Source organism: Chrysemys picta, chromosome 4 (genome assembly GCF_011386835.1).
Source record: "Chrysemys picta bellii isolate R12L10 chromosome 4, ASM1138683v2, whole genome shotgun sequence".
Taxonomy (NCBI): Eukaryota; Metazoa; Chordata; order Testudines; family Emydidae; genus Chrysemys; species Chrysemys picta.
The window spans coordinates 69,406,331-69,433,425 of record NC_088794.1 but is presented as its reverse complement, the minus strand read 5'-3'; the positions used below and the strand labels follow the sequence as shown (position 1 = coordinate 69,433,425).

At 40.6% G+C, this 27,095-nt stretch overlaps 1 protein-coding gene across 9 annotated transcripts in view; it reads left to right on the top strand.

Moving 5' to 3' along the window:
• The window catches only part of GAS2 (growth arrest specific 2), a 166,387-nt gene extending 149,876 nt beyond the window's left edge, over nt 1-16,511 (top strand). For all 9 annotated transcript variants that reach the window (XM_024103542.3, XM_008166267.4, XM_042855406.2 and 6 more), the window contains one exon: nt 13,632-16,511. In XM_024103542.3, coding sequence (XP_023959310.1) covers nt 13,632-13,850 — 219 coding nt within the window. In that variant the 3' untranslated portion in view covers nt 13,851-16,511. The remainder of the gene's footprint in view (nt 1-13,631) is intronic.
• Nucleotides 16,512-27,095: the final 10,584 nt, after the last annotated feature.

Genomic DNA, 27,095 nt, shown 5'->3' with positions numbered 1-27,095 from the left:
ACTTACCTGCTTCACAGGGGTCACATGAAGGTTAATGTTTACAAAGTACTTTGAAGATTAAAAGTGCTACGTATTATTAATGGATACTGACTGTTTGTGACAAAAATGTGTATTGTGCCCATTATGTATGAATCTCTGTTGGATGTATCATATGCTTAAAAATAACATCCTCATGCCAATATTGAAATTCATATTCTCAAGCATACCCTTTTCCTCTGCCACTAAATATTGGCATGTGCATCTATACTTGGGATGTTCTTTAAGCAATCAAGTACTTTTCTTGTATCACAGGAAATCCCATGGGAAGAATAAGAGAGATGAATAACAAAAGTGAGAAAAAGGTCAACATTGTTAATGCACATTCTTACAAAGTATTAATGTTATAATTATCTAACATAACAGGTGCAGCACAGGCATTGGCAGTGCAAGTTTCCCTAAACTGCGCAGTCAAGTGCCTCAATCTTAAATTGGCACAATTGTCTTGAGGGATGAGAGGGTAGTTCCTTTTCCATGACTAGCCAAATCCCTGGCTTCTCTGCTGAGATAGCCAGAAAGGATGGTTTGTGTTGTGGGCAACTGTCAACAAGTAACTGGATTCAGTTTACATAATCTGCTAAACAACGATCAGACAGTAATGATTTTGGGTCAGTACCCTCTTGGATCAGATTGAATAGGTAAGGTAGATGTAAAAGACTCCATATGCTATTCTACCCCATTCTCCTGAGCCATCCAATCCTTCATTCCCCTGATTTTATCATTTTAAAAAGAAGAATAGAAAAAGAAAATGAATGTACTGTGATCGAATATGAGCACAAATCTGTTTGCTGCCAAACTGTGTTTACTGGAAGTCATTTTGCTTTTGACTTTCTCTCTGACCTAAATAAAAATGTTTACTAAACCCGACTAACCTTGAAGAAAGTGTAAATGTCAAGAGCATAGCTGTGATTATTAACTGGTTTTCTGCTGACACCAATTCAGTAAGCTTCCGCATTTGGAAAAAAAAATCTGCCTTTCTATATGCAATGTAAATATTTCCATTACCTCTTCAAAAGAAAATTTGCTAAGAGGCTGTTATATCCTACATAACAACAGCTTGCCTTAGGTAAAGAATTCTTTAATACCTTAATTTAAGCCAGTGACACTGCACAAATACTGTAAGAATCCCAATGTTATTCAGGTCTGCTTATGTAGCTGAAATGAGTGACATGATTGGGGAGGATAAAACCTCCTAATCAGAATACAGTGGTATCATAATTCAAAAGCCCAAGCATCTGGTCCCTTGGTAGAATGGTGACATCTTAAGGCGTTTATTGATTGATCTCTAGAGCTTATGAATCTTTCATTTTGTCCTAAATGGTTTTCTTTCAGGGTTTTCTTTGAAGTCAAGGTACCTCCTATAGTTGTCTGCAAAACATTATTAAAATGTTATTTTAATTGCTAAAAAGAATATTAAAAAGAAGTTTTATAAATATGAATCTGAAATAATGCATGTGTCCTTCTGAAGCAGTTTGAAATTTGCCCAAGTTAAAATGGCATATAAATTTGCCATTGTGCCCCATTATTCTTACTTATTTGTCTTGTGGAAGCACATGTTCTGCCCCAAAAGATGAAGGCCTTATTGTGCTAGGCATTGTAAGAATACATTGTAAGAATACAAAAAGATGGTCTTTGACCCACAAAGCTTAGGCCCAGATCCTCAAGTATTTAGGCTTCTAACTTCCATTGAAATCAATGGAAGTTAGGACTCTGTGCAGAATTTGGCCCTTACTACCTAAATAATAGATTATAAATTATTCTTATTTCCTTATTTTTCTGAATATACTGATTCTAATAACAATCCTTGTTCAGAAAAAGTGATGAAAATAGTGTGATGGTTTCCAGCTTTTTGTAAATTGAGGAGAAACTTAAAGCTGCATGCCCTATTTCTTCTCCTTGGCTGGCTTCCAAAATTGAACAGTTTGCTGCTCAGAGACAACTATCTGTAGGCCCCTTTGATTGATGTTCCCCTACTGACTGATATTTGTGGCCAGCTTCCTGAAAGAGCAGAAGCAGTTTTTTCCCCTTCACAACTCCAGTGATTGCATGAGCAGTTTGGGTATTAGCACATGCAAATGACTATTTGGACATCTAACTAGGGTTGCCAGGCATTTGGTTTTTGACTGGAACGACTGGTCAAAAAGGGACCCTGGCAGCTCCAGTCAGCACTGCTGATCAAGCCAGTAAAGGTCTAGTCGGTGGTGCAGCAGAGCTAAGGCAGGGTCCCTGCCTGCCTTGGCTCCACGCAGCTCCTGGAAGCGGCTAGCATTTCCCTCTGGCTCCTGGGTGGAGGGGTGGCCAGGGAAGTTCCATGTGCTGCCTCTGCCCCCACAACTCCCGTTGGCCAGGAACCCCTCACCCCGTCCCGCATTCCAACCCCCAGTGAAAGAGAGTGAGAGTGGGGGGAGAGCGAGCGATGGAGGGAGGGGGGCTGGAGTGAGTGTGGGGGGGCTTGGGCAGGGCCTTGGGGAAGGGGGCAAGGCTAGGGTTACCATATTTCAACAATCAAAAAAGAGGACGGGAGGAGCCCCGCCCTAGCCCCGCCCCCGTCCTGCCCTAGCCCCGCCCCTGCCCCTTCCACTCCCTCCCACTTCCTGCCCCCTCAGAACCCCCAACCCTCCCCCCCCACGCCTTGTCCCCTGACTGCCCCCTCCTGGGACCCCTGCCCCTAACTGCCCCCCAGGACTCCACCCCCTACCTAAGCCTCCCTGCTCCTTGTCCCCTGACTGCCCCCTCCTGAGACCTTCCCCACATCCTAACTGGCCCCCTAGGACCCTACCACCCTACCTGTCCCCTGACTGCCCCAACCCTTATCCACCCCCCCACCCCCTGACAGCCCCCCCCAGAACTCCTGACCCATCTAAACCCCTCTGCTCCCTGTCCCCTGACTGCTCCGATCCCTCTCCCCACCCCTGCCACCTGACAGCCCCCCCCAGAACTCCCAAACACCCCCCCCCGCTCCTTGTCCCCTGACTGCCCCCTCCTGAGACCCCCCCCACCTGTACTCTGCCCAAAACCTTACACCCCCAACCCCCAGACAGCACCCCCCGAACTCCTGACCCATCCAACCCTCCCCCTGCTCCCTGTCTCTTGACTACCCCCCCAGAACCTCCCTGACGCTTCTCTGACCCCCTGGCCCCCTTATTGTGCTGCAGAGCGGCGCGCTCGACAGCGGGGGAGGGGAGCAGGGTCGGAGCTCCAGACTGCTGGAGGCCGTGATCTGCCAATGCAGGGAGGGAGGGGGAGAGAGAGGAGGGGAGTGGTGTCAAGTTGCAGGAGAGAGGAGGGGGTAGTGGAGGAGGGGCTCTGGCTGCCGGAGCTCCGTGCGAGTGGCACGATCCGGCTGGCTGCCCTGTAAGCCGTGCGTGCTCTGCATGGGGGGAAATCCGGACATTGACAAATTCCCCCTGGACGCTATTTTTAACTGAAAAAAGCCGGACATGTCCGGGGGAATCCGGACGAATGGTAACCCTAGGCAAGGCAAGGGTGTTCGGTTTCGTTCAATTAGAAAGTTGGCAACCCTACATATAACAAGGTACTTGTGTTTACAAATACTGGATTGTGCAAGTACCCTGGATTTCTGATCTTTGAAAATCTGTCCCTAAATCATCAGGGAAAGAATATCACTTAGTGTACAGCTGATCACATGCTGAGTGACACCCCAGAGCCTGATCACCATATTTAGCAGTCACAGACCTTGTTCCTATGAAAGGGTTAGGAGCAGAATGTGGGTGCTGAAAAGGGCACAGGTGGTAGCCTCAGTTTCTGTCTAGCCAGGGAAGCCTATAGCATTGGTGAACCAGCAGCTGCCAAAACTCCTTCCAGCTGGATGGAGCTTTTAGCACTTTCTGAATGGTTAAGTCAATGCTACTTGCATGGAAGCACTCATTGTGCATGTGTGTGTGTTTTAAATGTAGGTCAGTATATAGGTGCAATGCATAAGTGTGGCAATTTTACTACAGCAGTTGGTAATTCTATTTGTTTCTACTTGGAAACTGAGCTCTTTAAGCAAGAGATAGAAAGAAAGATTAAAATATAATGGTAAAGTCTATCCTGGTCTCAGCTGGAAAGTAAGGGACTCCATTCCACTTTATTTTCCATTAGAAACGATCACTAGAAAATCACGAAAATTTACATTTGATTTACTCTGGAACTGGTGACTTAAATCAGTGAAGCTAAGTTCTAAATATTTAACAGCAATAGATCCCCAGCCTGTTCTTTGAGTATGCAGTATATCACAGGGAACTGTTCAGAGGGAAGAGGGCCCACTAATGCATTGTTTTGATAAACAAGGGAATATATTTTAACGTTTGATAGAATCTTTTGTTCTAAAACTGATATAAAATTCTTTAGAAGTACAGCTCAAAACAAAATATTATTTATAAAAGCCACTTCTTGATAAAGCTGGATATGTTGTGACAAGCAATTAACAGGACTCCTACAAAGCTCTGGAGATTTTTTTCAGACGTAGCTTTATTATAGGTGATTTTTTTCATCTCATGTTATAGGGGATTCAGTTAATGGGATTTGTGCATGTAAATCCCCCAGCAATGAGATGGAAATGTTACCCCAATGTATTAACTATTCTGTGTGTTCATTATCACAAGTGCCCCCTGAGGGCAAAGCCAGCATTTTCAATATACAATCCTTTTTCAGGGGTTTAGAGCTAGAACTTGGAAAACAAAATCTCAGAAGTTATTTTTTTTTTTAAAAAAAGGTGTTTGAAACAATCCATAGTTTCCCTGATGTGGTAGTGGAAGCTGGAACACTTGAGACATTTAGAATGTGATAAAACTCTTGAAAATGTTCTATAGAGAACAGTGCCACATTGACAGAGGATTGGACAAAATGTGACTTAATGAGATTCATTTTTTATCGGAATGGAAGAAAAGGAGCTGGATTCTGACTATTCTTTCAAAGCCGGGAAACGTCTTGTGTCTTCCGATTTAATTTTGTTGTTTATCAATCCATACATGAATATTGTATATAGCCAACTCAAGCACGGTCAAATATTAATATCTGAAATTGGCTACCAGATTTGCACTGCAGTTTCTTAAGAGGCAGGCAGTGCCTGTATTTACATAAATTGGTGTGGGCAGCTCAGGTTTCAAATATGGTTCCTTAAATCTGCACCTAGGCACCTAAATAAGCACCTAAGCATCTAAATGAGCCTATTTTCTGACAAACTCAGACCAACCCACGGAGAAATATTTGATGCACACACACATAAAGTAGAATGCAAGATGGGAACTTCTCACTGCACAGCCAAGAGGATAAGTAGCTGTGGGAGAGTTTTCCTGCTTTTATAAGAGGGGGAGTTATGCTTTAACTCCTGCACATATCCGTGGGGACCTCTTCAACCACACCCACCTCCTCCTTTCCCTTGTACTATTATCATTCTTGGGATTTTTTTGGCCACCTGCACTACTTCATATTTTTGAGGGGTGTTGAATAGCTGTCTGCTCCATCTTCCCGCTAGGTAAGGTCAATATTGCCACAAATCCCAAGGGTCTTGGTGGGGAGTTAGGAAGCAGCCTGGAACACTTCCCCCTCACACATACCCAAGGAAGAGGGGGAAGAAAAAACTCCTTCTCCTGTCCCTGCAAGCTCTGCACTAAACCCTAAGTGCAGGTAGACTCCATAAACTATAACACATGGATCTCTGTCTGGCTTCATTCCTGCTGTTGAGGAGAATGGGAATGCTGCAATTGGGAGTTCAGAGACTGATTAGGGGGCCTGACGTTGTCCTCTTTCACCCTGACATATACCTTCATATAATGAAGCATCAAATCCTGTGGTTGCCTGCCTTTGTCATTACATCCATTTCTCATCACATGGATTCTTGCCCAGGTTGCTGACTAAGTTATATTTTAAAGACTAAGAATACAGGGTTATCTCTTGTTCTATGTATTTAAACCATACTCCTCTTAATAGTATCTGAACACCTCCGAGCATGGTATCTTACTCCTCCTTACCATGTCTGAAATACATGGTCATTTGCTAGAACATCATGCAATCCAAAATGTCACTTTGAAGTCTATTATAAAATAGAGGAAGTGTATAATCTTTCTGAAGTACATATTGTAGCTTTTATGGGTCAAATTCTTAGCTGATGTAAATAGGTGTAGTTCCACTGAAGTAAATGGAGATATGTCTATTTACCTTACCTGTGAATCTGGCTCAATATGTGTAGAATATACTCGAGCTCAAAACCCTTTACAAAGAAGTGTAAATAGTATTACCCTAGTTTGATAAAATGGGGAAACTGAGGCACTGGAGAACTTACACATGGCCACACATTAAGTCACTGTCAGAGTTGATTGCAGAACCTAATTCTGATAGTTTCCAATCCCCTGCTGTTACCAGACTGCTTCCTACAGATAAGTGATCTGCCTGGGATTGTTTGAAAATTCATGCAGACAACTGGTATAAACTATATGGGCAAAATTGCATCTACACAGGAGGGTTTGCCATCATAGCCTATACTCACAAAACTTTGCTTGTATAGACTACGCCTAAGAGTCACAACTGCCAAACTACTACTCTACCTTATTAAACCATACCGTTATTGTAAAATTCAGTGTGTGCCTTGGGGTGGGGAGTGACTTTAAGTTAGATAGAACTTTAATGAAAAAGGTGGAGGGAGAGAGAGAGACTATATAAAACAAATGGAGATGCTCTAATACTGATAATAGAGACATATTTGGATCTCAGTTACACAGATATAAATGCAAACTAACCCCGTTGGTTTAAATCAGTAACATTATTCTGTATTTAAATCAGTGTTTTTCTGGATGAACACCAGCAAAAATCTGTTCAGTAATCTTTTTAAATGACCTGTTTTGTTCAAAATATTATGGAAAAATGTTAGCCATTTCAGTTAGTATCCATTCAGTATTTCTTTCATATTCATGCTGGGAATTTTCATTTTCTTGCTTTCCTGTTTTGATGAGTAGGCATTCTCAAAGCTATTAAAACATAGCAACAATTACCTGCCGATTTCTAAAAGGCTACTTCCTTGTTTAAATGTATTAAGAGAATTTGTGGAAAAGAGCCCAATACACTAGTAGATGGAAAAATATCTGATGTCAGGTGATGAAGTATAAATAAAAATCCAATATGATATTGCATTAATGATAACTGAAATTTCAATTTGCTATGTACTATTTTGAATATAAGTTAGTCTAATAATTTTAAGAGCATGGTATTTTACACTAGTAAATCCAACTGGTATTTTAATTTTTCATGGACTGCTGAAAATACATATGATGTTTTAAAAACATATAATACCCCAAATACATAAAACAGATGGAGCTATTGGAGTTACTCTATGTTGGTGTCTTTTGATTTCAAATGTTGACTTCTACATCTCCTATGTGAATGCTAGTGTTGAAAACTTAAGAAAAGCTTAGAAATTTAAGGTGTTTTGTATAGAAATTATTTATATCAAACAACCCATAATATTTTAATATTAAGGTTGAACAAATACTGAAAAAAATAAGTCAACTGTTCATTCACATTTTAAATGAATTCTCATTGATAGCATTTTTACTTCTTTGGGGTTTGCTTTTCACAAACATTCTAGAAAATTAAATTACTGGCAAAAATGTTTACAGAAAAATCAGATTTGGAATTCAGAATTAAAAGTGTTTGCACTGTAAATCTAACTTTAAGACTTTATGCTTAACCAGTAAGGCAAAAGAAACATACTAAATTACTTGTGTTCAATCAAACCAATTTGAACTTGGAACTGTGAATATTATATTATCAGAGTAAGTCCTGTGAATAATGAACTATTTGTGAGTTATCCATAGGCTGAAACATATTTGCATAATATATTATGCAGTATGTATTCTTATAATAAAATATTTGTTAAATTAATTTGAACAAGAAAAAAATTCATGGAAATCATGATCTGTTCATACACAATTTGCAAACTATAAAAAGATCTAAATTCACAAAAAAACATTGTTTCTTTTCAATAGTTTGCCCATCCCCTAATTAATTTTTAGCATTTTCGACCCCCCCCTCCTTTTTTTTTTTACAAAATTGTGCTCTGCTCCTACAGTGTACTGCACATGGACAAACCCTCATGCCTTTGCAGAGCTCCCCTGACTTCACTGGAGCGAGTTGGGGGTTGCCTGATTGCATCACATTGCAGGATCAGGCCCTAGGGTTCCAATCCTGCAAACACAAGGCAATTAACTTGCATGTGAGTAGTCCCATTGTTTTAGCAACAATATACTAACAATGCACAAGGATCATTTCTTCCACCATTGAAATGCAGCCATCTCTGGGGTAAAAAGCTGTAGCTGTTTAGCAGTGCACTAGGAATTTCCACACCTTATTGTATCAAAATATTTTAAACATATAGTAAAACATTGTCACAGAAATGCACTCCTTTAATGATGCACTCTTACCCATCCTACCTACCTCCACCACTAAAGAAGTGCCAAGAGCATTTGTCTCCTTGCCTATGTAAAAAATGGTGATTCTAGACATCCATGGGAGCTGTAGTGCTAAGTGCCTTTCAAAATGGGATGCTTAATGGCAAACTATGGCAAACAAGAGTTGTACCCTCTGATGTAGGGTGACCAGATGTCCCAATTTTATAGGGACAGTCCTGATTTTTGGGTCTTTTTCTTATATAGGCTCCTATTACCTCTCACTCCCATCCCGATTTTTCACATTTGCTGTCTGGTCACCCTACTCTGATGACAAGAACGAATTTGACGAAGTGGCCCAAATTCAGCTGAGATAAGTGGACGTGATCTTTATCCTGGAACCATACACACACACACTATTAGTTACTTTTCCTGCTTTACAACCTTCCATCTTTTCAATGTGTAAGTTTCACTCACTTTGTACAACCACTGAATGCCAGATAGGTGCAAGTAACCCTACTCTGTCACTAACCCCCATGCATTTTATGACAATGTATGCCTAACGTGTATCTTACACTACTATTTATGTCACCACTAAATTTGGCTTAGAGGTTTCCAACTTACTCCAGGTGGAATTTCGCTGATTTTGGTTTCTAGGGCCTGATACAACTCCAATTAAAGTCAGTGGGATTCCTTCCATTTGGCTCTAATGGGATTTGGATCAGGCTCACTGTGTGTAATTTTCCCCCCCAAAGTGTATACTTAAATATGGCTGTAATATAGTATAGAGAAAACATACTGGGTCAGATCCTCCATTCTTGTAAACCAGCATAGTTCTATTTATTGAGTTACATTTACATGAAATAAGGGTATAGGCCCAATATCTCTAATAAGCCCTAAAGCTCTCTATACATTAATTTATGTGAAACACACATCCACTTTTAGTATATTTCACTGTAGTTCCAAAGTCTTATGTAATGACAGTTCAGTCCACATGATTCATACTGCAAATGTTTCTCTGTACATTTATTTCATGTTACCTCTTGAGATAACTTTAATGTATACTACAGTGGTACATCATTTATATATTCCTTTGTGATGCTGTTGCCTGTTAAGGCTGTTTTCTCATATTTCTACACCACAGACTCTTCTATACTAATTCAAATGCAGATTCTGGAGAAAACAACTTCATAGCAAACAGCAAATAATAAAGATTTATATCATTCTTAAATGTCTCCTGGAAATGATTGAATCATAAAGTTTTTCTCATTTTAGTTTTAATTCACTTGGTAGCAATATGAAAATTCCTTCATGTCAACACTAAAGTCTGACTAATAAGCTTTACACTTGCTGGATCCAAATTCTTACTGTTTCTGAAGTTCTCATCCAACAGTGTCACTGAATCAGGTCAACAATACTGTCTCAATCAGATCCTGAACTATAATATGTAGGGGAAAGATTGTTTTTTTATTTGTTTGTTTTTCAAATGAGAAGAATGCAATGTGCTATTTCATTTATTTATTGTTTTATCAGATTGCCAGCTTCTGGACTCATTAACACCAGTGTGAATCTGGAGTAATTTGAAGCCAGAAGAGTATCAGAGGGGTAGCGGTGTTAGTCTGAATCTGTAAAAAGCAACAGAGGGTTCTGTGGCTTATGCTCCCAATACTTCTGTTAGTCTTAAAGGTGCCACAGAACCCTCTGTTGCTTGAAGCCAGAAGAGTTACTCTGGTGTAAATGAGATGATAATACAGATTATATATGTTTTATTGGAATTTTCCATGGCAGAACACAGTATAAAACAATGAACACATTTAGGAGGCAACAAAACATCATTTTTATATATAGAAAGAATGGGTAGTAAATGCCTAACACTATGTCATAACAAATTATAATAAAATACAAAAATAGTGAAAGCAGCCTGGGGAAAAGACAAGAAGAGGCTGTAGAGTACCGTTAGGCTGAATATCAGGAAATAACTTACCAACAATGAGTTTTATTAGTCTGTGGGATAGTCTCTAAGGGGAAAGTGGTGGAAGCTGCATCATTTGAAAAATTTAAAGTTAGATTACAAAAAAAAACCCACTATAAATTACACTATAGGGAATAATCCTGCATTGGCAGGGGGATGAACTTAATATATGTTTTGCTAACTTTCCATCTCTAACTTGTATGACAAAATCAAAAATCCAGATACTAATTGCTTTTGAAATGAGCGCCACTATGTGACAAAGGGTAGAAGCGGCACCTGAACACCAGCAGACAAGGAGTTAACTCTCTCCCACAGTAGTATATAAGGGTACAATGAACCAGGTCTGGGACTAAGACCAGGTGCAAAGTCCATTGACTTCAAGAGGCTTTGGATCATGTCTTAGAGGTTTGTGTCTACACTACCACTTATGTCGGTATAACTTATGTCACTCTGGAGTGTGAATAAGCCACCCCACCTGAGTGACATACATTACGCTGACCTAAGCACCAGTATGGACAGCGCTATGTGAGCAGGAGAGCTTCTCCCGCCAACATAGCTACTGCTGCTTGTTGGGGGTGGATTAATTAAGTTGCTGGGAGAGCTCTCTCCTGGCAGCTTAGAGTGGCCATGCTAGAAAGCTTACAGTGGCGCAACTGCGTGGTGCAGCTGTAAGATGTGCAGCTGTAAGCTCTCCAGGGTAGCCATAACCAATGGGAGAGAGCGCTTACCCAGGAGGATAGACAGAACTGACGAGACAGAGCTGTATATCCAGTTTCTGGAAGGCTGGGTTACAGTCTGAGCTGGGGTTTCTCCAACCTTACATAAAAATCTTTTGGGTTTTTTGTGATTATCCTATCCACATTGAGAGCCTGATTCAGATCTCACAACTAGATAAATCCAGAAAAACTCCAAATGTATTCAGGTGTGACAGAATTTTACAAAATTTGTCTGACTTCTGTTTCAGGACCATGTAGCCCACTCCAACAATTTACACATCTATGGTATTTAAATAACTTTAATAAAAATCAGATCATTTGATTCTGATCCCCTTTCTATCAGTGTGAATCAGGTGTAACTCGAGCAAAATCAATGCAGTTATACCAATGTAAGAACAGTGTAAGGGAGACCAGAGTCAGGTCCAAAATGTTGCCCAGGTCTCAGAATAAGGAAACATTCTAGTTCTATTAGAGCCCATCAGAAAAGGTTAAGTATTTTCAGTGAAAATTTTCAAATGAAATGATTTGATTCAAAAATTTTCAATGTCTTTTGTTTGTTTCTCTATGAAAAATGAAAAGTTTTTCATTGTTTTCAGTTTGTGAAAACTATTTTTTTTTCATTTTTCATTTTCATAAAATGTTGAAAGAAAAATGTTTAGAAAAAAAGGCCATTTTAATTGAAAACATTTTTGAATGAAATATTTCAACCTTTTCTAATTTCTGTCTTCAGCTACTAATTCAAACTGAGAGCTTGATTCAGTTTAAAGGTATCCTGTCTTTCACACTTCAGAAATCTTTGCAACTTGTTCTTTGGTTTTCATATGATGATATATATTTTAAATGGAATTATGCCCCCCCCCCAAAAAAAAGCTACTGTAGGCTATGAGTGTGAAAAACTAATTAATACTGTAACACTTCATTATCTTGATTTCCTCTCCTCCTCCCTCCCCTCTCCCCGCTATTCTGTTTGCTGGTTTAAATGACAAATTTGGTAAAACGTACCCCTATGCAGAGGTCCAGCAGAAGGCCTTTGTAGCACTTAAAATCCCAATTATTTCCTCAAAATAGTGTGGACCCTTAGGTGAAATTCACACACACACACACCACAGCTATTGATCCAAGTCTCATTGACTATGTAAGCATGCTGAGGAATTTTCACAGAGGTGGAGCTCTTACAAACCAGAATTCTAATTTGTTACACGCTAGATGAAAGATGTCTACCATTTTGTGACGTGTATTAATCAAAGCACCTTTCATTACCTGAATTAAGCTGTGGCTGTCATAGAACTTGCTGGTTTATGATTCCCAGATGCCATTTGTTTTACTATGCGATGTAGGACATGAGATGAAAAGAAGTGAGTGTGAAATTACCAGTTGAAGACATTAGAGAAGTTACATTTTACTTGGGTGGAATCACATTTCTCACTGTGTATCAGAAAAAAGAAAAGACTTTTAACAAATAAGATTGCAATGTTCCACCACTTAATACTTGATTGCGACCTATATCACATGCTGTGCGCACGCACACGCACACAATAATAACAATTCAGTTATAAGAGTGCAATAGATTAAATATGCATATTTAGTTCATGAAAATAAGGGGCAGATAACTTAGCATTAGAAACAAGCATGGTGCAGATAGGCAGTGTTCAAGTTTCGCAGCCCAGCTCTGTTAATGCAAGTGAGTCCTGACAAGCAACATGTTTATTTTTTAATATCCAAGTGTCTCCTAAATACAGATTATAAGCATAACAAATAGTGTGGTTAATTTGGACCCAACAGGAATGCAAATTAATAATAATGATTATAATACCTCCAGACCTCCATGTGTATTTTCACTTGCCCTTTTTTTCTGGTTCAGGCTACCATCATTATTTTAGATGTTCCTCCTTTTAGACCCACAGTACTTTATTCTTTCTATCTGTTATTGTTGTACATTATAATGTGTGTCAAAAATGCTAAATCATACCACTGACACTGAAGGGAGCTTCATTTTATTAAAGAAATTAACTTCACATCTCATTTAACAACGTTGGGCAGATTATATTGTTTTGGATGTTGACCCTTTCTAGAGCTAGGGCCCCTTCTCCAGAATAAATCAGAAGCCAGTTTTTACAACAACATCAAAAGCTGCATCGTTACTAAATATGGTTTCAACAAATACAGCTAAAAAACATCCAGTTTTACTAAGGAGCTTATCAATAAACATCTAAAGAACAACATCACCCCCTGCAGTAAGGCTAGAAGAACATATAGTGAACATTTTTTAAAAATGCAAAATCTAACTGGGTGCTGCTCCATTTCCTTACATGCAATTACTTTTCTGTCTCCCCTGCTCATACCCCACTTTTTTGCACAAACCTGCAGTGCAAACCAGAAGCTACTGAGTCTTCCCATTCTTGTTGTAAACTAGGCTGCAAATGATGTTACTTGTAATTACAGTAAGCACAACGTGTTCAAACAGAAATGTGATTTTCAACTTGATGATAGCCCTTCAAGATTTTGTCTTTTGTGCAATTTCAGATGCTGCACAACAAACATGTGATGGTTCGTGTAGGAGGAGGATGGGAGACTTTTGCAGGGTACTTGCTGAAACATGACCCATGCCGAATAATGCAGATCTCTCGGGTGGATGGGAAAACCTCTCCAATCCAGAGCAAGTCTCCGACCATCAAGGACATGAATCCAGACAATTACTTGGTTGTTTCTGCCCATTACAAAACCAAGAAGGAGATTAAGTGAAATTAACTTCTCATTTGACTGGGACTATATATATGTAGGTCCAAATTATCTTCTTGAGTGTAGTAAATTTAGTTCATGCTTTGAAAGGACTTCAGAAAATTTAACAGACTGAAAATGGCAACCTGCTTTGAAGATCTTTGAACTGTAGAACTATTTATTTCTAGTACTGTACCTTTTATAGCAAATTATCGTTGATAGGTTAATTACTACAATCAGATAAGAAATAGACATATATTTTTAGCCAAATCATTACTCTTAAATATGTGAATGTATACTTAGAATGATTTAAAGGATGTGGTTCATGTTAAAGGGAAAACTGCAGTACAATATATTTGTATGAAAAACCTGTGACATTGAGTCCATGACTGTTTTTAGGTTAGTTGGAAAAGATATATGTAGGCTGAGTGTGCAGAGTGATAAAAGCTATTTGCTAACGCTTTCTGCCTACAAACTAAAATTAAAATGGACTATTTTTTATAGGTTACAAGATTCCCTTAAGCAATAATTAAAAAAAAAAAAGGATTATTGTGTGCTATACAGTTCCCTAAAAAGGCCACTTTAAAAAGTTTGTATGTCCTTAAGCTACTTTGACTAAGTCAATTTTAAGATCCAGATCCACAAAGGGATTTAGGCACCTATACCCCAGATGTAGGCACCACTGCAGTACACAAAACCTGCTTGGCTGCCACCTAATCCTTTGGGTGCCTAAACTCAATTTTTTTTATAAAAGTTCCCTAGGCACCTAACTTCCTGCCTCTGGGCATGCTCACAACCTCACATCAGACATCTGGATGCCTATCTCATGCCCCAGTAGGGTCCTCAGATGAGGCTAAGATAGGCGTTCCCCTGCCTAGCTCACTAACAGCATGCCTACCAAATTGGGGTGCATTCAAAGTCCCACCGGCTGAGGAAGTGGTGGCAATGCCACCTCCCCCCTTAAAACATTTAGCTCAGTAGTTAGAGCACTCACCTGGGATGTGGGAGACCCATGTTCAGTTGCCCCCATCTGCATTTTTGGAGAAAAGGATTTTTGAAGAGGGGGTCTCCCACCACACTGGTAAGTGTCTTAATCACTATGGGTTGTTCTGATGTGGGTCTCCCTAAAACTCTCCTGTTGAAGCTGTTCCACTTTGGAAAAATAATTAATCATTGGAGCACAGGTAGTGGACTCTGGGTCTCCTATCTCCCAAGGGAATGCCCCCATTTCCAGGTTCATTCTCAGTTTAGCACTCTGGCCCAGTGACTAAGTATGTATACAAGGTAGAGCAGCTTCAACAGGAGAAACTGAGGAAGTCACACAACAGGCTATCCTGTGGTTAGGGCATGTCTCCAAGAGGTGGGAGCCCCGTTTAAAATTCTTTCTCTCCACCAGACAGAGAGGGACATTGAATGCAGCTCTCCCATATGCTGGGCAAATGATCTAATCACTGGCTAAAAGCTATAAGGTAGGCAGGACCCCCACCTCTATCAGTATTTCTTGCAAGAAATGGCTTAAGTGCCTGATCCCAGGAGAAGGTTACCCAGCTCTGGCTCACAAGCAGAGATAGGACTGCCCTACAGCCTAGACTTAGCTGCCTAACTTAGTAGAGGGATGAGGCTTAACACATACACCTCTTCTCAACATCTCCTTAGTTTAGGTGGCTCCCCACCTGGCATGCTGTTTTTTGTGAATCCCATTCTTAGGTGCCTAACTCTCTTTATGCCTTTTATAGGGAGTGTAGGCGCCTAACTCAGGGTTTGTGGATTTCAGTGATTTTTCTAGGTGCCTAAAAGTTAGTCTTTGCAATGCTGACCATTGAAATGCCTAAGTTCCTTTGTGGATCCAGGCCTGAATCCACCTGGTCCTTTCACGGGTGCCCAATGATGGGAAGATGTAAGAAGCAATAGGGACGAGTGGGGCTTGCTCCCTCTCCCATCAATAGAAATGGTTGATTACACCAGGGGTTGTAAACGACAATGCACAAAGGGATGTAGTAATGACAGTGTAGACTGCGCGTGCATGGGCACTCCGGTTTAACTACGTTGGTCGGGTGTGAAAAATCCACTCCCCTGAGCAGCGCTGTAAAACTAACTTAATTCTCCATGTAGACTGTGCTAGGTCATCATAAGAAGTCTTCCATCAACCTAGCTACCACTTCTCGGGGAGGTGGATTACCTATGCTGATGGGAGAATGCCTCCTGTCAACGTAGGTAGTGTCTAGACTGAAATGCTATAGTAACGCAGGTGCAGCAGCACAGCTGTAATGCTGTAGCATTTTAAGTGTAGACAAGCCTTGAGTCAGAATGCCACCTGGTGTGTCCCTTGCAGAAATTCACCGTCATACTGCCTCTTACTTTGGGTTTGCCTGAAAGGCACAGTCTAGCCCTACTTTTATTCAATTACTTGGGTCAAATATGAAAAGATCCATTGCCCACTCTTTAGAGCAATTCAGATTCTTGTAAATCATTCACATGCCTCTAAAAATATATATGGGGATTGTGTGTGTGGGGGGGGGTGGGGGTTTGTCTACTTTTCCTTGTTTATATTTTGTGACTTCTGTGCCTTGTAACTTCCTAGAAAAATCATTTTATAGGATTATTGAATGGCTATAAATTTCAGCAGAAATCGGTTGTTTCATTAGCAATGGAATAAACAGAAACTTTTTTAAAATACTCATAAAAGTTTTTTTTAAGTCTCATTTATTGTTTGCAACATATGATCCCCCACTGTAATCACACACACACACACACACACACAAAGAAAGCAAGCTGCTTACTGGACTGCTGCTATGTGCAACCAAAATGTGACTACTAAAGAACAGAAATTGATGCACACTGAAATTTTCAGCAGGTGATATAAACAAGACATGGATTCTGTTGAAAATCCCTTTAAAAGAACTTTCTCATTTTGGGAGGGTGGGGGAGAAGTTGAATTTTTTTTAAAGCAGTTTTTAAAGTTACAATCAATGTTTTCTATTGGTTGTCACTTTAAGTTGGAATGCCTAAATATGAGTCTGATCCCCTTTCCATTAAAAATCAATGGCAAAAATGTCCATTGACTTCAACGGGGCAGGGTCAAACCTGGGTGAAATCCTGGCCTCATTAAAAGCAGTAGGACCTTTACCATTAACTTAAATGGGTCCAGGATTTTCCCCACTGTCCATACGTATCTACTAAATACAGACAAAGCACATTTGCTTAGTTGCTCACATTTAGAAATGATAACTTGTACCGTAAGTTGTATGTGACTTATTTTCAATAATTTTCTATTGAGAGTAACTATTTGCATTAGCAGTAAATGAGTAAGAAGGTAGTTAGCCTCAGTGAGAGCCTGCTCTGAAAGGAGCCAAGCAACTGCAACCCTCATTGAGTGGTGGGTGTTCAGCCACCCTCAGGATCATTCCCTTGGTGACACATAGGTGTAAAAATGCTGTGTACCAGAAGGGAAACATTTTCTTAGCAATCACAGCAAGAGACCTGATTTCAAATGAGCTGAGTGCAGGACCGAACCCTTCAAAATGAAGTGTTTGTGTCCAAGTTTCAGTTTAAAATAAGTGACAATTTCATTCTTTACAAAATAAATGAGGGTAGCTCTATATTACAATAAAAAACCTGTGGCTGGCCCATGTCAGCTGACTTGGGCTCGCAGGACTCGGACTACAGGACTACAAAATTGCTGCACAGACATTCAGGTTCTGCTAATGACTGAGCTCTGGTCTCTCCATCCCTTGCAGGATCCCACAGTTTAAAAAATGTCACAAAATCTTCATGACAGAGAAGAGCACCAGTCCTCAATTATGGATGTGTTGTATAAGATTTATTTTGCATCTCTAGGCTCCAGCTATTCTTGGCTGCTAGAAGAGCATCTTCTAACTATAGAGAGACAAGATGGGTGAGGTAATATCTTTTAGTGGACCAAATTCCATTGGTGAGAGAGACAAGCTTTCGAGCCAACAGAAGTTGGTCCAATAAAAGATATTACCTCATCCATCTTGTCTCTGTAATAGCCTGGGACTGACATGGCTACAACTAGACATCTTCTAACTATAGACAGCTCGGCATAGGTTAGAGCAGCACTGAGGTGACTTATGCTGGGGTTGAATCAGCCCCCGTATTCGAGAGCCACAAAGGTGGCATAAAGCCATTTTACACCTGTTCACTCCTTATACAGTTCAGCTAGATGTGTGAATTGGGCCAGTTGGGGGGTGTCACACAGCACACCACAAATCAAACTGTAATCGTCTGTGAAAGTTTTAGTCCTGGAAAACTACAGGAAACCAAACGCCTACAACTGGGGAAAAAGAAGAAAAATGTATTCAAACTCCCAGGGTAGGTTAAAGCAAGATTGATAGGCAATCTGTTTACGATGGGACATAAATCAGCAACTACCCCAGACATTGAGGGGGACCTGCACCAATCTAAACTACACCGTTCTTTATGCTATAAAGGCACTTGCAAAATGCCTCCTATAGACAGTTGAAGAAGGATTAGAAAGTGTGAGAAGATGCAGTTTTTTTGGTGCTTTAGCCTGGAAACTGATGGCAACATGGCTAGTGGCCATTATGGGAGTTATCGTCTCCCACTGGGTACCCATGCATGTGTGCTCTTTATGCCACCCAAGCTGGAGTTCCCATACATTCTACTGGAGATGAGGCACCTACTACTGATCTTCACCCATCCCCATCATTCCCTGCCCCTACCCCCACCCCCCGACCCCTGTCTTTAGGGTTCAGACCTCTCCCTGCTATTATCTCTTTCCCGTAGACCTGGAGAAGGCACGCTCCTTGGGATCAATCAAAGCAAATGCCATATCTTCTTTCCCACTCCTTTCGCCCCTTGACCAAAGGGAGGCCACAGGGCTATTGGGGTTCAGAACTGGCCAGAAGTAGAGTGTGATTAGGCAGATGCCTTTGGGAGGGGAATGTTGTTGTACTGGGCTGGGCCTGGCCCAGGCCTCTACCTGGGTGGGTTGGGTGTCTCCCTATTAGTTCTGGCTGCCTGGCCTCCCACTGTAAAAGCAGCTCTGTCAATACCTGAGGAACTGCTACCAGTCCAGGGGCCCCAGGGCACTGAAAGGCTGCTGCCCACCTGGCAGACCCAAATCCCCTGAGTACCAGAGGACTTAGCTTCTTGAGGAACCACCACCTTTCAATTGTCCCCAGCCCCGTGCAGAGTCACAGCTGCCTCCTTACCTCATAGCCTGTCCCACTGGATGTGCCCACTGTACTTATAATCCCTGCTCCATTCCTAGTGTGGTGCTCCTCACTGGCAGAGAAGTGGTTAATAGAACCCGGGGGGGGAGGAGGGGGCATGCAGTGGGTGTGTGAGGGAATGCGGGCCATTGGGGAGGGCTGGGGTTTCCCTGGGGAGGATTGTAGTGCCTGCCTCTGGGGCAGGAGAAGGAGGGAGTGAAGATCCAGAGTGCCCGTTGTATGGGGGTGCAAGGAGAGGGTCATGATACACTGCAAGGTAGAGAGAGAAGCGCTCTATTCTCAGGTAGAGGAAGGGGCTGCACCCTGTTCTTCAACTGACTGGTTGATCAGTGGTTTGCATCCATTTTCAGTTGTCCATCAGTTTCTCCAAACAACGTCCTTTTGTGGCATGAGCATTTGCCTGCTCTGTCGCACAACTTGGGTCTGAATCCATTACTCATGAACTAATGCCCCCAACCCTGTGGAATTCAGCAGCTGTGCAATGTTATTGCTGGAGGCTCCTGGACTAAGCTCTGTCCTTCAGTTCAAGCTACCAGATTTTCTGCCTTTGGCAGTGGAACAAATTGGCAATTCAGTTTCTAGTTCTTACGTATTTTTAGAGACAAAGTAATATCGTTTACTGGACCAACTGCTGTTGGGAGAGAGAAGCTTTCAAGCCACACAGTTTTAAACCTTTATTTTTATTCATTTTCATGCAGGTGCAACTTCTAATATTCCTCTTTCTTACCTGAATTGGATAAATAGCAGCATGGTGACTTCAACTACCTGGATCTGCTGCTGCAGTGCCTCCCCGTGGACTCCTCTGTCCCCACTTGGGCATAGCTGTCTTGCAGACACTCAGCTTAAATCTAAGCAGTGTTCCCAATGTGGGACTGCGCTTACAGGCTTTACAGAAGGTGAATTATGCCCTGCCTGAGGCCAGCTAACTGAGCCTTGCATTGGTAGGGCACAGAGCTCAAATTGAGACGATCATACTCAGTCCCCATCCCGTCCTGAAGAGTCATGACTCCAATGCAGAAAAGCCCAGTCAGAAACTTCTGTTTGGAGAGAGAGTCTGAGGATGAGGAGGGGTCTATCTGGCCAGCTCAGGAGGTGAGTCCTGCAACAGTCCAGAGGCTGGAGAGGGAAAAACCCCTGAAAGGATCCACTGTCCTCCACCCTTAGATACTGAAATGGGTGCTCAGCTTCCCGGACAAAGAACCAGAGCTCCTCCAAAGCTCTCTGTCCTCCCACTGTGAATCAGGGAATTCTCAGGGATAAGTCCTGCAAATCCCAGAGACTCCCCAAAGCAAGTGTGTACTTCGCAAGTTAGTGATTTGGAGAGGAAGCGTTTTCTGGGACTTTTCTCCTTCACAGCGCTCTGTCATGCTCCTATACCCTGCAGCATGTCTGGACATGTAGAGAAGCCTGTGCCTCCTGGGCAGCGCTGTCAGGCGGCAGCCTGGTGGAAATGGAGCCTGTATGCCTTTCAGTCCAAGGACCCTTACTTTGTCAGGAAAAGGGGCTCAGATTCTGAAAGGCAGGAGTCTCCCCCTCTTCCTCCCTCTTCCCTCCCTTCCTCCATAGAGTGGCTCCACATTAAAGCCTTAGGAGCACTTCAGGCAGCTTCTGACCAGAACAGAAGTGCCAGAGGATTCCGTTCCTCCTGAAGATGCATCATCATGGGATTGCAGGGAGATAAGTGAGAAATCATTTCCCATGTTCACAATGATTCCGATTGACTGAGCAAAGCCCTGAGTGGAAGACGCTTGCCTCCATAGTAACCAGGCCAGGGGAAAAGACAGGCAGCCTTTTAGATTCCTAGGGATATCTAGCAAGCTACTTCCACAGCTGAGGTATGTGTGTGCCATTATCCCTTGTGTCGTGTGGTTCCCCTGCAAGGATGAATACTGTATTACCTCCCTGCTGTAAATATCCTGGGGAAGAAGTACGCCTTGCCCCCCCCACACACATGCCAGCATACAGGATTTTTCCTGGACAGGCTGTTGGTCAGTAGCTTACAAGAAATACATTAGATACAAGTCTTCCTGCTGATGCTGCCTTTGAGGACAGCATAAGATCCAAGTGAGGACATCTGATTAAGCCAAATGTTAAACTAAATTTTTATTTAAAACAAAGAAATTTCCTAAATTTGGGGAGCTTAAGTTTGGTGCACCAGTAGCTCCACCAATCAAAGACAGTCGTCCCTTCAGAAGGGGACTTCTTTCCAAAAGACGCCATAGACCATAGGAGTGATGATACATTGCACAGCAAGTCCAAAGTCTCAGCTATAGCCTTTCAGACTAAAGGCTTTTCATTTCTTTAGTAAAGAAAGCCTACTTTACAGTAAAAAAGTGGCTCATTGTCTAGAGGTATCCTTAGAGTGAGATGTCTTGGGTTGTCCTGGTCAAACCTTTAATGTAATCTGTGACGAGAACTGGATTCCAACTTGATGGCTACAAGGAAGTGGTGTTACACTCCTGAATAGCCATCACTCATCTTAAATGGATATCTTGTACATGTAAACTTGCAGGTGAGGAGTATTTGGGGGAAACATTAGAGAAAGTACTAACTGAGCTTGCATAGAGGCCTCAACCCTCACTGTTGAAGCTAGCCCAGCAATCTCTTGGGGAACAATTAATCATCAAGGCCCTAAAATAAAAAGTACCCATCAAAAATGCAACAGGTAAAATTACTGAAAAGGTCTTTTAATAATTTAACTGTGGTACTAAAACTTTGAGCAAAAGTTCCCTGAAAACCCATGTTTGGAGAAGATGACTTCCAATGTCAACATTTATCATGTTCCCCATAACTTCCCATTCAAAAGGAAAAAAGGTTAATGAATAACTTTGCATGATATGCATGATACAAATGCTGAATAATGATATTGAAATATAAAGATGAAGAATTGTTGAATGGTAAAAGCAAGAGGTTTTCTAGTTTAATTTAACAGTTTATACTTCTGGATAGTCCATGAGTTTGGATAGGATAATATTTGTGCCAAAGTCTTGGCCTAATTTTTTGCCTGGCATGAGTGTTGCCAATTTCTTATATAAATTTGTTTAGTTAATGCTTATCACCTTTGTCCTAAAAGTGTTTTTGTTATTGCATTGGAGGAAGTTAATTAATATAATATATACACAAAACATAATGCTAAAGGTCCCTATACTGGGAAAAACAACAGGGAAATATGAAGACATAATGACATGAAAGTAGTTGTGATGGGATATCCACCCCAGAGAGGCCCTGATTGAGTTAATGTGGGCCAGAAGGGGCCAATTAACCTTATATACTGCATGCGGATGGGAACCAAGGATTGATAAAGCCTAATGGTAAATGAAGCCCATTTGAGGAAGAGCTAGAATAGGATTATAAACTATGAAGCAAGAGCAGGAAAGGGCTGAGCTGCGTCAGTCATTATATATGACTGACTGTAGGCTGGGAGAGGCTGAGAGCTGGGGCTTGGAACTCAGTGGGGCTTGGGCTGGCTGGCTAAACAAAGCTGGGAATACTAGCTGAAAGCGAAAGGCTAGAAGTTATGTTGGAAAATGAGGGAGAAGAAGCAAGGGATAAGGAAAACAGGATAAAAGCATCTATCTGAAGAATAGGGCGCATACAACATACAAATCACTAGCTGAAGATGTAAAGATAAGAGATGTTAATCCCTTGAACACAGTAGACTGAATTAGGTGAAGTATCAGATATATTAAGAGCTAAAAGAATGCAGGTTGGAGATATTGTATACCTAAGGAATAGACTGGGAAACTTCTTAAAACTACAATTTTAGGGAAATTAAAAGTAATTTGGCAGCTACCTAAATTTACAACAGAAGTAAGAAGGGTAATGAATTGAGTTTCACTAGGCATAACTGAGGATGAAATTTAAAAGGGTGCAGGTGAGGACCAGGTGTTTGTTAAACAACTGATTAGAAGGAGAAGGGGAGAACACAAACCATCCACAGCCATCTGAGTAACATGTAAAGGTGCAATGCTTCCTGATAGGCTATCAACTCTTCTAGGTTAAACCCTATATCCTGGCCCCTTTTAGATGTTATAAATGTCAAAGGTTTGGGCATGTGGCGGCTGTCTGTAAGGGCAAAATTAGGTGTGGTAAATGTGGAGACCACTTGTATGCAGCAATTATGGTGATAAGCCCAGTGCAGCATACAAAGGGTGTGTGGCAGTTGTGTACACTAGAGATACAGAAAATTAAAACTATCCATTAGATATCCTATGCAGAAGCTGGCAAAAGATAGTCACAGCTGAATGTGGAGGAGGAAAATGCTGGTGAGGGAAAAGAGCTACTAGTGGAACAACATGCAGTTCATGGCAGGAGAAAGAGAGAGAGAGGAAAAAAATAGATGAAGATGTACTACTTGCAGACAAAGTTGTAGCATTTATGAAAAGAGATTAAGTGCACTTTACGGACAGGGAAGAAAACCAAGAATAAAAATTCTAACAAAAGCAAATGCTTTTCCGCTGCATATAGGCAATCTCTCGATAGACCACATTCATGCAATTTTAAATGAATGTAATAATGTAGTTTAAACAACAGGGTTCTAACAATCTTTTGCTGGAATGCACATAGTTTAACACATGGTCAGAAGTTAAAGAACACTTTTATTTTAAAATGGGAAAACAAACCTGACATGATGTGTACAAGAAACATAGTTGTTTAGATTCTTGGGATATGATGTAATCAGATGTGACAGAGAAATAATGGGGGGGGCTGTATTTATAAAGGAAGGTCTTGGTTACATTGACATGTACAAAATTTAAGTTTAGAGTTCAATGCTGTTGAGATTCCTCTGAAGAATAACATGTTTATATGAATCTGTCTAGTTTACATTGGTTGTAAACATGTTAATCTAGAATTGCAAGAGTTTAGTTAAGGGCATTAAAGACCCATATATTATATTTTTGGAGACCTTAATAACCATAATGATTAGGGGGAAGCAGGAAAACTAATTATAATGGCAAACGCTTGGAGCAGGTTATTGACATGCACAACCTGATATTGCTCAATACTGGAGAACCTAGTCTGTTTAATTCAGTGGATGGACTCTTTGCATGTTTAGATCTAGGAATTGCAACAAGCAGTATAGCAAGTAAATGCAGCTGGGAAATCTACAAAGAAGGTGGAATAGGAAGCAATCACTTCCCTGTGCTAATTACATATCAAGGCCCAGATAATGTTTAAACCACTGAAGGAATTCTTACCTGGAGCCTTAAAACAAACTGGGGACTCTCTAAGAATAAGTGTGCTGAATATCTAAGTATCAATTGTATAATGATAATGTAGAGGAATTTCATGATATAATAAAAGGAGATATAGCAGTCACCAACCTAGCTATATGTAAGACGTTGAATTGCCACAAACTCAGAAATCCAGTTCCCTGGTGGAATGAAGGTTGTAAAGCCACAATTAAATATAGGAATAAGGCATACAAACAAGCAAAAAGTACAATGAATGTCAAAGACTTAATGAACTATAAAGGATGTAAAGCAGTGGCATAAAATTAAAAAGGCAGAGAAAGACTTCGAGAAAGTACTGTGGGGGAAAATGAACCAATTCCAACGTTTCAGAGATATATATAAAAACAAGTAAAAAGTGAATGGGATAAATAAATTTATACCTGGTCTTATAGCAGTTGAAAGTTCTAACTTAGGAAAAGCAAATGTTTTGGCAAAAGAGTTCCAAAAAGTTATCAGTGATATAAATAGAGTTTAGTGAACAAAAAATGTTTGCTGAAGAAAGTTGTGAGCTATTACATGGCTGGGTAGAATATAAGGATGACATAATGAATGATCATTTCAGCATACAGGAACTCAAAAGCTATAGACAAAAGTAAAAACATAGCCAGTTAAATATAGCATATGTAATGCAGTGCTTAAGCACCTGCTGAAAGGGAGTTTAAGATTAAATTTTAATAAAAAATATGGGGGAAAAGGAATACTACCAGCAGAATGGAAGCAAGCAGTGGTTAATATGATAGGAAAACTTGGCAAATTACACACAAGACCTAATGCATATATATCTAGTGCCCTCATCATTTATGGGCAAAATTATGAAAAGAATGATAAATGAGATTAGTAGCATACTTACAAAAAATATACACTGCACAAAGTGGCGTCAGGAAAGGAAGATGCACAGTTGATCATATTTTCTGTTTCTAATCATACGTACAAAACCCATGAGGAACAGAGTTTGATAGCTGTCTTTTTGGACTTGAAAAAGTGCATGACATGCTATGGAATGAAGGCTGCTGTATAAACTAGCCACAATTAGAATAAGAGAAAGAATGCTCTGGTGAATGAGACTTCTTAAGTGATAGAACCACACAAGTCAAAGTGCGGACGACTTTGTTGAATATTTATAAACTTACTAATGGCACTCTACAGGGGAGTGTTAGCTACCCAACCTTATTTAACATTCTAATGAATGATCTCCTCCAGAGTATAAGGGCAGGAGCAGGTATTCCTCTGTTTGTGGACTGTGTTATATGGATCAAACATAGAAGACTAAAGATAGCTGTGGAGAGAACCAATGAGGCACTTGTAGATTTCAGAATGGAGAGACTCTTGTTAATCCAAAGGGAATGATCTACACAAGGGGAAGAATGGAATGTATTTTTTCTGTTTAGACATACAGAACTCCTAAGAATGTAAAATTTTGAACTATGTTGAATCAAACTAAATTGGGAGGATCAATAGATAATATCAAGACTAAACCCAAAGATGGGAGGAATCTGCTTAAAAGTATTGCTGGGAAGAATTGGGGTACAGATAAGAACACATTCATGCTGACAGGGCATTATTAAGACCAGTTAGATTATGGATGCCAAGCCTTTAACACAGCTTCTGAATCAACACTAACAAAAATGGAGCCAATCCAAGACCAAGCTTGTGGTGTGAGTATTATGACTCCATTGTGTGTGCTGCTGGTAGCAACTGGAGAAATGCCTATAAATTTAAGGATTAAATTGTTAGATTTAACCTTTTGGGCTAAGGTTAGTGAAAATTATGAAGTTAAGAGCCCTAAAGAATATGTGAGGACTGTTGGGAATTAGATAGACAAGAACTCCTACATTCTAACAGGGTCAAAGGGGGTGTGAAAAGGAAGATCTGGTAGAAACTAAAATCTTTATTCATGGGAAATCAAACTCTAGTTGTGGATTTGGACTTGTACGGTAAAACAAAGGGAAGAGTAGGACTGTCAAATAGAACTATGATCTGAGTTTTTATACATAGCAAATAGTGCCAGTATTGCCAAATATATGATGACCTTTGAGATAACACAGGTAGAGTGGAAATGGCCTTTTGTATCCCTGAAATTGGAATTAATAGATCTGAGACCATCCAATTCTGTCTGACTTGATGAGCATACTCTTGGCACTGACTTGGATAAGGGATGTGTGCCCAACTATGACTGTTACCTTATCTGACTCTTTATCAGCTATAACGGCAATTAGAAAGGGAGCCTCAGAAAGCAGGAATGTTTTAATATTGCTCTTAACTACAGAGATAGTAATAGTGTGGATTCTGCACATGTTGGGATACTGGGCAATGAAATGGCAGATAAAGCAGCTAAAAATGGAGGTTGATTATAAAGATCCTTCTGAGTAAACAGGACTTCAAAAGTTTGCTTAAGAGAGAACTTAAGAAGGAATGGCAAGACCTATGGACCAGAGGTGGGTAAAAGACCAAAGTTTCTATGAAATGTCCTAAACATGAGGATAATGGTATACATAATAGCTATGATAGAAGTGAAGTAACTATATTTAGCATGCTGACAGGTCAGTGACCTGAATGGTAATTCTATTTCCTAAACAAGCACAACAATTGGTTGTGTGACACATGCAAAGTCCAAGAAATAGTTGAGCATCTGCTGTGGCAATGTAGGGACAATTACACAGCTTCTTTATGAAGAACTAAGATGCTTCAAAGTGAAAGAACATAGTCTGAAAGGATTGGTGTGAGTACCGGGAAAGGGGAGTATCGTTAAAAAAGGATAGGAGGGGGAGGGGGAGGTGCAAAAAAGTCTGTCACGACCTCAAGAGAGAGGGAGTTGGTAA